We start from the raw sequence: 13,497 nt of genomic DNA, 5'->3' as shown, positions 1-13,497 counted from the left end.
CCCGATCGGACATGGTGAATCACCATAGCAGACGTGCCAGGTCCCGGTCCTCGACGCCCTCGAGACCGTTGGAGCCTGTGAGGCCTTCTAAGAAGGTATTGACGCCGTCGGCGCCATGTCCGTCGAGGGACTCGCTCCGGCTCCGAGGAAGTCATCAACGCCATCGGCGCCGAGGCCGCCGAAGGTCACGCTCGAGGCTCCGGCCTCGAAGATGTTGTCGAAGTCGGCGGCGCCTCGGTCGACGTGGACGCCTATTCTATCGGCACCCTCGACGCCTTTTTAGGTGGAATTACCGGAGGTGCCCCGCAGGGTGGAAACTCTGAGGAAGGCCCTCAGTAAATCAGTAAGGCCTGTTTTTGAGCCTTTTTCTGTACCCTCATCCAGGGATTTATTCCAGCTTTTAGATTACATTTCAGAGGTGCAAGAAGGGTCAGATGAGGAGGGATTGGTACCTCCTGAGGTTCCTGATGACTCTTGTCTGGTCACAGCCAGTTGGAAGACCTGCGTCAGTCCTTACATGACGACAGTGGTCTGGACACTTCTCCGGAGGTTGAGTTTGGCAGGCCTGAGCCTGGGACGCATGCTGAGTCATCGTACAGGCGTCTCATGTCGAGGGTGACTGAGTACTTGGGGTGGTCTGCCCCACCTGTGGATTTTCTGCAGGATGACCTGACAGATCTATTGGACCAAGGTCCACCCACTGACCCGGTGCTGCCATTTCATATGGCTTTACAGAGAAGGGTGGCGACGGCTTGGACTGCTCCTGAGAGTCTCCCGGCAGTGAGTAAGTCGTTACCGAAAAAATACCGTCCAGCCAGTGGCGACCCCTGCTACTTGACTATGCACCCCACTCCGGAGAGTTTGGTGGTGCAGGCGGCTACGGCCCCAGCGAAGCAGGCTGCGTACCCTACCGTCCCTCCAGATAGGGACGACAAACACTTTGATGGTTGGGCGAAGAAAGTGTTTTCATCTGGGGGTATGGCTTTACAGGCAGCCAACTCCTTTTGTGCCCTGGCAAGATTCACTCACACTCTGTGGAATTGTGTAACTTTGGCGGCTGAACATAGTCCCGAAGGGGAGGAACGGGATGGTTTTCTTGCCCTCGTTCAAGATGGCAAGGATGCCATGTGTGAATCCGTTCAGTCGGGTCTGGAAGTAGCAGACTGTGTCAGCCGGTCCATGGCGGCGAGCACCGGAATGCGCAGGTTTGCGTGGTTGCGGAAGTCGGGGTTTGCTCCTGATGTACAGTCCCAGCTTCTCAACATGCCCTTTGATGGTGTCCATCTTTTTGGCAGAAAGGCTGACGAGAGCCTTGAGAGGTTGCAGACCTCCAAAGCTGTAGCAAAGTCCTTGAGCGCTGCAGTACGTCAACCTCCGCCTTTTCGTCCTAGGGGACAGCAATGGAGGGGAGGTTCCTTTCGATGCTACTCTTCCTTTCGTAGGTCGAGGGGAGCTGCCAGTCAAAGGGGCCAACATAGGAGAACCAGAGGTGGAAAGCAAGGTACTCGAGGTGCCAAAGCCGCTCAGGCAGTTGCCTCCTTACCCTCAGGCACTGCTGCAACCGCTTCCACTCAGTCATGAGGCCATGGCCCATGGTTCGCCGGTTGGGGGAAGGCTGGCGCAGCATCTTGTAGAATGGCATGCCATTACTTCAGATGTGTGGGTTCTGGAGATCATAGCCCATGGCTACTGTCTTCCTTTTCGGCAGAGGCCTCATGACAATCCACCAGGGAAGCTCTCTTTGAAGCGTCCGGATCCGCTCCTTGCGCAGGAAATCTTATCCCTGCTGGAGAAAGGCACCATAGAACTGCTGCCTGTAGCGGAGAGGAACAAAGGATGGTATTCCCAATATTTTTTGATCTCGAAAAAGGACGGGGGATTGAGACCCATCATGGACTTGCATGGTTTGAACAAGCTCCTCAGGAAGGACAAGTTCAAGATGGTAACTCTTTCTCAAGTCCTCCAGGCCCTTCAACTTCAGGATTGGTTGGTGTCTCTCGACCTCAAGGATGCTTACTTTCATGTGCCGATTCATCCCAAGCAAAGGAAGTACCTGAGGTTCACGGTTGGCGACTCGCATTTTCAGTTTCGGGTCCTGCCGTTCGGATTGACCTCCACCCCCGAGGGTCTTCACCAAGCTAATGGTGGTGGTGGCAGCGTATCTCAGGAAAGAGGGATTCACGTCTACCCCTACCTGGACGATTGGTTGATCAGGGCACGTCGTCCCGAGCAAGCCCTGGATCATCTGTCCGTCACCTACCACTCCCTTCACAAGCTGGGCTTCTCCCTCAACTTAAAGAAGTCTCATTTGACACCGACGCAGGGGCTCCAGTACATCGGAGCAGTGCTCGACACATCCCTGGGTAGTGTTCGCCCCCCCAGGTGAGGGCTCATCACATTCTGCAGATGGTGGACAAGTTTCAACGTGCCCACAGTCTCCCGGCATTCGAGTTCTTGAGGTTGCTCGGCCTCATGGCATCCTGCATTCTACTGGTGCCAGAGACCAGGCTGCGGATGAGATCTTTGCAGTGGGCTCTCAAGATGCAATGGTCGCAGTCCTCCGGCAGGATGTCGGATCCCGTTCAGGTGCCACCCTCAGTTGCACAGGATCTTCTGTGGTGGGCCGTCGAAGGCAATCTGATGAGGGGTGCACCATTTTGGCCACCCTGGCCGGAGGTGACGATCCTGACAGACGCATCTCTAACAGGATGGGGAGCTCATGCCAACGAGTTGAGTCAGCGGTCGTTGGTCTCCGTCGGAGTCTAGACTCCACATCAATCTGTTAGAGCTGCGGGCTGTCAGGCTAGCACTGAAGGCTTTTCTGCCATCTGAGCGGGGGAAAAATGTCCTGATTATGATGGACAATACGATGACAATGCACTACCTCAACAAAAAGGGCGGGGCAGGGTCACCCCCACTGTGCAGACAGGCGATGCAGCTCTGGTTCTGGGCCATCGAGCAGGAAATTTCGATCTCGGCATCTGGCCGGAGACGAAAACACAGCGGCGGACGCTCTGAGCAAGCAGAGCACGGTCTCTCACGAGTGGGAGCTGGCTCAGGAAGTTCTGTTGGAGATCTTTGCCCTTTGGGGGACCCCACAAGTTGATCTCTTCGCCACCAGTGTCAACCGGAAGTTGACACTGCTTGCAGGCAGTTCTGCTTGCAGGAATTTCCTCCTAGAGGAGCCTTAGGGGACGCGTTCGTAGTGGAGTGGTCCTTCCCACTGCTGTACGCGTTTCCTCCAGTCCCCGTCATTCCGCAAGTGTTGCGGAGGTTACGGAGGTTTGGTTCCCGAATGATCCTCATTGCTCCGGCATGGGCCAGGAGAGCGTGGTACCCGGACCTTCTGGACATGTCCATCTGCCCTCCACGCCGTCTTCCCTACCGAGACGATATGCTCTCATGGGAGGGGGGGGTTGGCTTCTCCATCCCGAGGTCGAGTTCCTCAGCCTTCATGCTTGCTATCTGAAAGGTTGAGCTATAAGGATTGGGACCTCCCTGAAGACGTGTTGGAGGTGTTGCTTTCGGCCAGAAGGCCTGCAACAAAGTCCCTGTACCGTTGCCATTGGAGACAGTCCTGCGACTGGTGCAGGGTACAGAATGTGGATCCTTTTCTATGTTAAATTCCTGTGGTTCTGTCTTTATTGCTTTCATTAGCCCACAAGGGCCTGCAAGTGGGTACCATTAAGGGTAACAAGACGGCGCTGTCCATATTTAAGCGCTCGTCTGAGGAATGTTCTTATTATAAGATTCCTTTGATTTCTCAGTTTCTAAAAGGGCTAACTAATGTGTTTCACCGTCACCTTTCCAGGTGCCGGGATGGGATTTGAATTTAGTTCTAAAGTTCCTAATGGGAGCTCTGTTTGAGCCCTTACATTCTTGTCCATTGAGACTGTTGTCCTTTTGAGACTGTATTTTTAGTTGCGGTTACTTCCGCTCGCAGAGTGAGTTGCAGGCACTTTTCACCAAGCCACCTTTCACGGTGTTCCATAAGGACAAGATTGTCCTTATGTTTGTCCTTCTTTTCTTCCGAAGGTTGTGTCGGAATTTCATTTGAGCCAGAAGGTAATTCTTCCGGCGTTTTATCCTCCTCCGCATCCTGGTAAGGAAGAGGAGAGGCTCCATAGGTTGGATCCTAGGAGAGCTTTGAGTTTCTATCTCTCACGGATGTCCCGGGGCAGAGTGGGCAATCAGCATTTTGTTGGATACGCTGGAAGGCGTTTAGGTTGAGCTGTTTCTAAGCAGACCTCGTCCAGATGGATCATTTTGACAATCTCTGAATGTTACCATTTGGTGGGTAAGGACCCTCCGGAAGGCTTACGGGCTCATTCTACTAGGGGTGAGGCTGCCTCCACTGCTCTGCAGAGGGATGTTCCCATTCGTTATAGCTGTGAAGCAGCCACATGGGCCTCTGTCCATACCTTTGTGACACACTATTCCCTGGATGTGGAATACGTCGGAGGAACCAATCCCCTCGAAGAACAAGGTACTTTCTTACCTGGTAACGTTCTTTCGATGGGATGTTCCGACGACATAGTCCACATTAAACCCTCCCAGCCTGCCCCTCTACAGAATTTCTTATGCGATTGCAGCTTACGTTTCCGCAAGGCTTTCTGTAGTCATTCTGGCAGAAGATTGGTGTCACACGTTCTCGGAAAAAACTACAACTGAGGCTACGGGCGTCGTGCGTCCTACTTATAACATCCGGTGACGTCGGCTCAACGGAGGCCCTCGAGGGACAGCGTATCGACATCATCGACGCAGGACACAGACGCCAAAAATGTTTCCATAGCAGCACAGCTGTGGACATTAACTTTCAGAGATGTGGAATACATCGTCCGAACATCCCATCAAATTAATGTTACCAGGTAAGTTAATTTTAGTTATTGAATGGGTATGATTTTAATTTGGTAAATGTACATGCATAATCAATGTTGCGAAATGTGGATTTTTTAAAAAAAAATAGTCATCGCTGAATATCATTAATTATGCATTCACAATTAACAAAATTAGGACTTCTGTCTATTTATACTTCGTAAATATATTTTTAACCATTGTTTTAAAAAATTTAACTGCAAAAGCCGTTTCCTATACTTAACATGTTTTAAGGAATCATCAGGACTTTGGATTGTTGTACATTAAAGTGGTTTAGCATAGTGCTACTTCTGACATTTTGGTGCCCTCTTAGTACTAGTTTGTTATTGAAGGTGCTACCTTGTTATTGAAGGAAAAGGCTGATGTGCTGACAGGAGTCGGTAGGGGTATAAAGGAAAAGACTCAAATGGGGAAAAAGAAGTATTAACAATCCTTCGATATTTTTTAAACTAAAAATGTTTTGCAAGTACATTTTTCAGTCTGCTTTTTTACAAAAGAAATTCAAGCAGACAAGTTCGGACAACTTAGGGAATATCATTTTTGCATTCATGCTAAATTAATCCTCATGTGATTTGTCTTTACATCAGTATAAAGTCATTGGTTTGCCTTTGCACCAATCTAAAGGAATCATTTTTTCATGTATTTTGTTTAAACCCAAAAAACAAATTAATTGAAAGAAGGCAAAGGAGGAAATGGAAGAAAGGAGGGACGGAAGGAAGGTCCCTCATTCTGTAAATCAGAACGAAAAAGGATGGTACTTAAAAAAATAACAAAAAAGATACCTTTTCACCAATTCAAAACTCACACAGTCCTAACACTGATGTAAAGATTCAGGACCAAATTTGTGGTTGAATTTGTACTCCTCACAAAATGTGTAAGTCAAACTCCCACTTGCATTGTATGTAGTGCTGGTGCCATGCCTAGCCATTTCTGACCATTACTCGCACACATCCTGACTGGATACAGTAGTGATCAAGTGGCATTGTAGGCTAGCTTTCCGTTACTTTCCTGTAATTTCTCAATTCCTTTGCAAACATTTCTTCATCCGGCCTTCAACTATTCTGTCCTACAGCACAATGACCAGCTGTGACATGACATAAGCACTTTAAATGTATCTACATGTCATAAGAGCTGAAAGAGGAAAAGCTATAAAGCATTTCTTCCGGTGTGGATAATTCCCACTAACCACGGCCATGATAAGTAATTGCCCTACAGTAATGGTGATTTCCGGTAGGTAAATCTAAATATCTGTAAACTAGTGGAAAAGCCTGTGCACAAAGGCTAATGTGCGTAAAGGAAGGCATTTTCAGAGTGTAAATATATTATGTGGTGTATTGTAACATAATTTGTGTTAATAGGAACACAAATGTAAAGGATCTTGCTCCTTTTACATGGAGGAGTAGTATCCTCAAGCAAAACCTCACAGAATCTGTTGGAAGTTCAACGTTATACATACAGCCAATTGTTGTATCTGCTCCTCATTGTCTTGGATTCCACTTACGGATTTTGGATTCAAATATATAATTATTTATTGTTTATTTGTATATGATTCTTACAGAATCTTTACAAAACATTTTCAATAATACAGCTTAAAAGAAATTGACATCACATGATAATAGTTATAATTATTACTTAAAATGTTTCCATACACACACTCAATTGTCACATAGTTAAAATGCAGAAATCAATCATCATTAAAAATACAAGAATCCTCTTAAAAACCCCATGTTAGTGAGAGAAAATGCATGTATCCATGCCCAACCAAATTGGAGGGCCTTTTTATTTATCGGTAATAGGTTGGTGATTCGACGCCAGAGCCAATACAGGCTAATGTGGAGGCTTTCTAAATCGGAGTTGAGGCAATATGTCCTAAACTAATCACTTTTTATAGTGGCATAGTTATGAACATAACCACTGAGTATGGTCATCAATGTATCGGGCAAAAGTTTACATTCATTGAAAATGTGTTTGGGGGTCTCAAGGGCACCCAGGACATTGCATATTCGGCACACTCTTTGTGTCAGTGGAATTTTCCGGTGGGCTCCCACAAAGACCAGGAGTGGTAGTTGATTGGTACAGACTCTAAGGATTAGGCTGCGCACCGCCGGTGAGGAACTCTGGCGAAGATAGGGCTGTAGGCCTAGGTACCTATGCCCGACAGATGACACGTATGTATATGAATTAAGTGTCAACAGTCATGCATAGTTATTTGTCCAATCCCATTTGGCTAGTTTCCTACTGAACTTATTTTTCAATGTTTTGTATTTGGTCCCCCTCTCAAATTCCACATGCCATCTAAGTTCTTGTATAGTTGTTTGAACAGATTTGAGAATTCTCCATCGCTCACTCTCCAGTTTATCCCCCTGTCAGCACCCACTATTGTCAACAGCTTACATCTAGGGTTGGAATTAGCTTTGAAGTGGAGTCCCCCCTGCCGTATAAGCAGCTGGCCCCTTAATGACACTAGTCCCAGTACCAATCTTAAATATTCAATCGAGACATTCTTTGCCAATCTCAGTACTCATTTCCAGAGGTAGCCCTCCAATCTGTCAAGCCGCTAAGATCTGGCATTACTGGGGCTTCCAGACCATATAACAGCATTGGGCAAAAACTTTGTTGATATAGTATACGAATCCCCATACAATGACCAAGTTCACAATCATATTTGTCAGTTTGCAACCCTTGTTCGTTTTGGCCTCAACAATTTATTTATAGCTCAGGCTCTGACTCATGTCTATGCCTAAGTAAGGGTATTTATTGACATAAGTCAGGGTTGCCTTAAACTCATAGAAATCTTAGGGTAATTTATTTTCTTGGCTGAGACCACCTTGATCTTAGTTTTGGACATATTAATGGTCATTTTATTATTTGCTGCGAATTCAACCTAGGCTTCAAACATATGCTTAATATCACTATAAGTATGGTTGAATAAAACCAGGTCATCTATGTAGATCAGTCCGGGGATTGTCACCCCACTGCAAAAGCGACAGGTAGGTCCCCCATATAAAGATTGAACAACAGGGGGGGCAAAACACATGTTTAACACCACTGTTGAGCCAAACCGGGGCTTTTTTCAGTCCCTCATCATTCATCCTTACCCGTCCCGACGAACCATCATGCAATCTCCTCACAATATCCAATAACCATCCCAACCTGCCAGTTTTGCCCATAGTTTGGAGCGGCTTACCCCATCGAAGGCTACCTGAAAGTCAATGAACACTATATATAGATCGGGGGCACCTTTCTTTGCAGCTGTCCGTATCAATATATCCAGTGCTCTCAAGTTATGGGATGTGGAGCACCGTGGCCGGATACCTGTTTGGGTAAAATGTAGTAAATTTCTTTCCTCAGCCCATGCTTGCAGGTGGTTCAATACCAAAGTGTAGAATATTTTTGTTACGCTCACCTGGACCCCACAGGGGTGTCGATCGGACCCGGACAGCTGCGGTCTCCTTCAACGTGATGCGTAGGGCAGAGATGTCTGTCTGGACTGGCCCGCCTAGTCTTGTCTGCTGGACCCGAAGAAGTATTTTCCTGCAACTGGAGACAGGGATTAACCATCTGTGGGTTTTAGTGATGGCCTCCCAACTGTTCTCGCTCTCCCCCACTAATCACCTCTGATATCCCCTTAGTAACCTCACCTTATGTTTGCAAAAGATGAGCTCTCCATCCTGCGTGTCTTGCAGAGGCGCATAGATATCAGTTACTTCACTGGTTTGAAGGGGTTGGGAGAGTTCCGGTAAGTATTGACTCTGAAGTCCCTGGCGGGATTGGTAAGTATCAAGTTCAAAGAGTTCAATGTGCCCGATGTTCACTCTTGTCCCCTTCCTTCCTTAAGTTGTAACTGAGTTTGTGAGAAGAAGGTCTCGTAGCTGCAGCTAGCGTTCAGGTAAGAGTCTGTGTTACCCAACGCTGTCTGGTAACTATTGCATGCATTAACGTGTTGTTTTTCTCCCTCTTTACAGATGCGGCATATGAAAATGTGGAGAGTTATGGAATAATACCGCCGTGGTAAATCAGGTAAGTTTATGGTGGTAAGAGGTTGTATTTGTTGATTCTCTTGGCTCACCTTGTTTTTTCTTGTGTCCACTAGGTGCCGGATTACGGCGAAGAAATGATGGAGACAGTGCCGGATCGAAAGATGCTGTGAGAACTGGTGAGTATGGCGCTGTGCTGGAGCAGGCGAAGTGACGCGTGCAGGACTGATGTACTTTCCAGGTCCGGAGATGAAATGGTTCCGGAATTAGGTGAGGAATTTGAAATAAGTTTGTTTTCTAACCTTGTCCTTTTCTTCTTCTTTATTCTAGGAGCTCCGGATTCGAGGCGGGTGTGGCAGAAGACTGGATGCTGGCTGCAGGCACGCGGGCGTGGCAGAAGACTGGATGCTGGCTGTAGGCACGGTGAGCATCACGCTGCTGGATGTAGAATAACGCGAAGCATGTGCTGCTGTTCGGGTGTGGTTTAAATAGCCTCCAAAGTAGTTCCGGGTAAGAAGTTCCCTAGAGCCACGCCCGTGGTAAAAAATAGTCCCTGTAACAAAATAGTCCCATCCAGGCCTCATGTAGGCTTGGGCTCTTTTGCAGCATGGTCTGAATCAGGTAAGTAAAGTCTATGAGCCTGGCGCCTTAGGCGCCAGGACTGATTTCTATGATGAGCCTGGCGCCTAAGGCGCCAGGACTGCACCCAGACAGCCCCTAGCCGGGGCTGCTGAGGTTTAAACAAATGTCTGGATGCCTGCTGCCAGAGCTGAGGGCCTTGGTCCTGATGCCCGGGGGTAGGCATCATGACAATTTTACCCGTTACATCAAGGAGGGAGAGTAGTCTATAATTTGATGGAGATAGTCAATCACCCTTTTTGTAGATAGGGAGGAGGATCGACTGTGTCCAAGATTCCGGGATACATTGCTCTGCACAGACTTTGTCAAAGAGTAAACACAGAAGTTTCAACCATCCCTCTGAGTCTTGCTTTAACACTATACTGGTCAAGCCATTAGGGCCAGGCGCTCTGAAGTTTTTAAGGTTTTTAATAATTTCCTGGATTATCCCAGTAGAGAATGTTAAAGGCCAACCCAATACACACAACGGTTCGCTTGTTATGGACTACTCCTTCCCTGATCCGTCTCCCAGAGTAACCAATCTTTTTCCTGTATGGGATTGATCGATTGTCTCATTCTGTCTTCTTTAGCACTTGATAAGATCTGCCAAATAGAGCTGCTTTTTTTACTGCGTAGGGCGACAATCATACCTTGCCAATGGCTATTACTAACCGAAGCATGCCAGCGTTTTAACCAATTCCTGTATTGTGTTTTTATCGCTGTGGCCTTTTGTATCATGTCGCTCTGTTGCATCCCCACACCTCTAAGTTTTCTTAGTTTTCCTCTCATGGCCCGTTTTGCATCATGTATGGCTATATCAAATAAAATGTGTTGGCATGTGTCTCAATTATTACTGTGTTTTCCAGCTGGTCTAGGCCTGCTGTAGACGCCAAACCTTTTACCCATTCCTCAATATCATTACTATTGGCCAAGACTAACCACTCCATGTCCCTTGATATTGTACTTTTGAAAAATTGGTTGGCTTTACTTACATGGCTGGCTGTCCAGCGAATACGATTACCCGCATGGTTCGCAAAGGCCCCACTGCAACTGTTTTGTTAGACCTTGCACCCCTTTCACACAGAATTGCAATAAATTGCAGCAATGTATAAGAAAAAGAACTTGCCTGTTCTTCCTTGACTGCCAGTAACGGTCCTTGTGAGAATGAAACAAAGCCCAGGATGCCTCTCCAGTCCCCCGATAGATAAGGGAAACAAGGAGGTGCTCCCAGGCCAAGCCCAAAGTCCTGAGGAAAACCCCAGTGGGGGGAAAAACCTGTGTCGTCCTGTCCTTCCTTTCTGTTGTAGTGTAAATGAAGTACCGGTAGATTCGGGAAAGCTTGATTTAGTACTTCTGTCTGCAGCCAGGTAGGTATGCTAGGTAGTATTTTGACAGAAATCTCAGTGGGAAGGGACTGAATTAAAAGAATCAGGTAAGAGTACAATGGTGGTTCGGGACCACTAGATGTCTGAATTCCCCGAGTACAGTAAATCTCAAATAAGTATGAGCGTGAATGAGGATGAGCCCCCACCGTGGTGAATAACCGGCTATGAATGCTGCAGGAGAAACCAGCCAAGCCGGAGTGACGCAGCGATGAGGAGCTGCACGTAGCAGCAGTGCCGCGGGGCCAATCGGACCAAGTGCCTGCCTGCTGTACTGAATAAAGCACACGTGGCAACCAGACCGTGTGAAACACGGCGGCTCACAAATTGGAAGCGGAGCCCTCTGGAACACAAGCACAGTCAAAATGACGACTGAAACAAACAAGAGCACAGTGAAAGCACAAAAGAGGGAAACGCAGACAAATGCCCGCTAGATACTGAGGAGAGAAAAAGGAACAGAAACGGCCAGGAATGCAAGAAGGCAGGGAATTGCTTAACCAGTGAATGTGAAAACTAGCGTTCCGCTTTGAAAAGTAATTCAAGAAGCAAGGCAAAGCAGTCCTCCTCTGCACAGCCTATATGCTGACTGGTAGTGAAGCTTGAGCCTCCTTCTGACACTGCCTTCTGGTGGCACAACTAGAGAGTCAGTGCTAAATGATGTTTAGAGGAGCTAGTCGTCGCCATCTTGGGAAGGTCTGTAACCCATAGGAAGGGCTTCTGTGCCAGCGCTGCCATAGAGACCATGAGGATTGGGCTTTCCTAACATCTTTATTTCCGGGCGTTCCCTTGGGAGCTCCAAGCTCACAGATAGGATGGTGTGGTCACTAAAATGGGTTGCTTACATTTTTACCAAAATAACTTCGTACATCTGGAACCCCTCGAAGATTAAGGTGGTCTCCAGCCATGTCTCTTTCATCAAAAATATGTCGGTTTTGGCGAGTAATGAGGCTAATTCTGCTTTACCCGTCATATGGCCAAAGCCCCTAGTATTCCAGCTTACATTGGGACACCTTCAAGGTCGTCCCACCCAACCTGGTCACCATAGCTGTGTATCAGCGGGGCTTTGTGTATGAACTCACTTGGTACTTTCCCGCCTTTTGGCAGAATATTCCCATTGTTTCTGCTAAGTGGGCGGGGGAGATCGCAACTTACTGTTAATTTGTACCCTAAATATCTTAACTTTTCAGCACAAATGCACAGCATTCTAAATATATAATGTTGAGGGATGTTGCAGTAATAAAATTCACGTGCGGCATGATTCGAAGTTGTCATAAAATAAAGTCAATTGAAGACACAGTTTAAAACATACATGAAGAACATTATTGATATAATACATACCGAGAAATAGTGCAATGAATAATTACATAACACATACGTACATTGCAAAAAATAAGTAATTTATTTTGTTAGAGAAATACTGCTTAATCAAATGAATTTCTGTTTACATGTTTTTTTCAAATGTATATATTTTCTTAGTGTATGCAAAGGGAAGTATGCTGTTAAAGTGGTATCCTGTCTTGGGCCTATTCTGCAGCTAAGTGTATGTTATTGTTGAAATGTACTTTTTGTTCGTATGGAAGATGAACTTGACGTCTTATTGTTGTTTGTGTAAGGCAACAGCTCCTTCTAGTAGTGGTAACAGGCGATGCGGGCAGGACGGCTTCGGACAAACATACACCTGGCTTTTTATTATATAGTATGATATGTGTTTGCTATTTCATCTCATAAAGTTGCAAGTATTCTATGACGTTTTTTCTTCAGACAAGAACCATAACTTTTCTTACTTTCAAATGTATTAGTAATGCTGATTGTTTTATGTTAACAGTCAAAGCTAAAAGGCAAAAAGTAAAACGTCGCACTTTAAGTAGAAAGCAGGTCTATGAAATGCAGGATGGTGCAGAACTTTACGAAGCAATTCAAAATGAATCTGATCCAGGTTACCTTGAGGTAATATGCAGCTTATAATTTAATTTGTAGTAGACAATGTATTTCTCTTTCTAAAGTATATGATATGTAAATTCATATAACATCTACTTTGTATTAGTGGGTTTGTTTATATAGTGACTCGCTGGTTAATGGCTCAGGATAACTCATGCGTTCAAGAGCATTTTCTGGGCTGTTAGGAATTCCTCGCCAAAACACAAAAAAGTGTCAGGCCTCTCTGCTCCAAGGCACTTGATTCATTCATGGAGTTCCAATACTTTCACCAAGTCTGCAGACGGATGGAACTTAACACCACTAAACCAGCTAGAGTAAGAATACATACAAAATAACAATCAAACAAATTCCAGAATTTCTGGGGGGATAGGCAGAGGCTAAATATGTTATGACTACTACAGCTAGAAATTGGTCAACAAGTCCATTATCCAGATTTGCTCATCCCAAGCACCCCCATTAAGGAAAATAAAATACAGAAGGTTTGGCAGGAAGGTGTGAAACTTAGGTATACCTAAATCAAGCAACTGATAAAACAGATAGGATTGGAAGAACATGAAAGGATTATCGAGGTGGTAGTGTCAATCCAGAGATGTTGGGTGGTAATAGGAACACATTTTATGAATGGAAAATACATGACTTCACGCACATGTAAAGACCGTGAATGAGATGGAAATTAAAGTAAATGATAGCTGTTGTGACAAAGTCCT

At 46.1% G+C, this 13,497-nt stretch overlaps 1 protein-coding gene across 3 annotated transcripts in view; it reads left to right on the top strand.

Annotated features, from left to right (window-relative positions):
• The window catches only part of BRCA2 (BRCA2 DNA repair associated), a 2,020,919-nt gene that overhangs the window by 1,560,971 nt on the left and 446,451 nt on the right, over window positions 1-13,497 (top strand). For all 3 annotated transcript variants that reach the window (XM_069639263.1, XM_069639261.1, XM_069639262.1), the window contains one exon: window positions 12,678-12,799. In XM_069639263.1, the coding sequence (XP_069495364.1) occupies window positions 12,678-12,799 (122 nt within the window). The remainder of the gene's footprint in view (window positions 1-12,677; window positions 12,800-13,497) is intronic.

The sequence above is a fragment of the Ambystoma mexicanum genome, chromosome 7q (assembly GCF_040938575.1).
Source record: "Ambystoma mexicanum isolate Mex_15411 chromosome 7q, UKY_AmexF1_1, whole genome shotgun sequence".
NCBI classification, from domain to species: domain Eukaryota; kingdom Metazoa; phylum Chordata; class Amphibia; order Caudata; family Ambystomatidae; genus Ambystoma; species Ambystoma mexicanum.
This window is presented reverse-complemented; position numbering and strand designations above follow the sequence as displayed.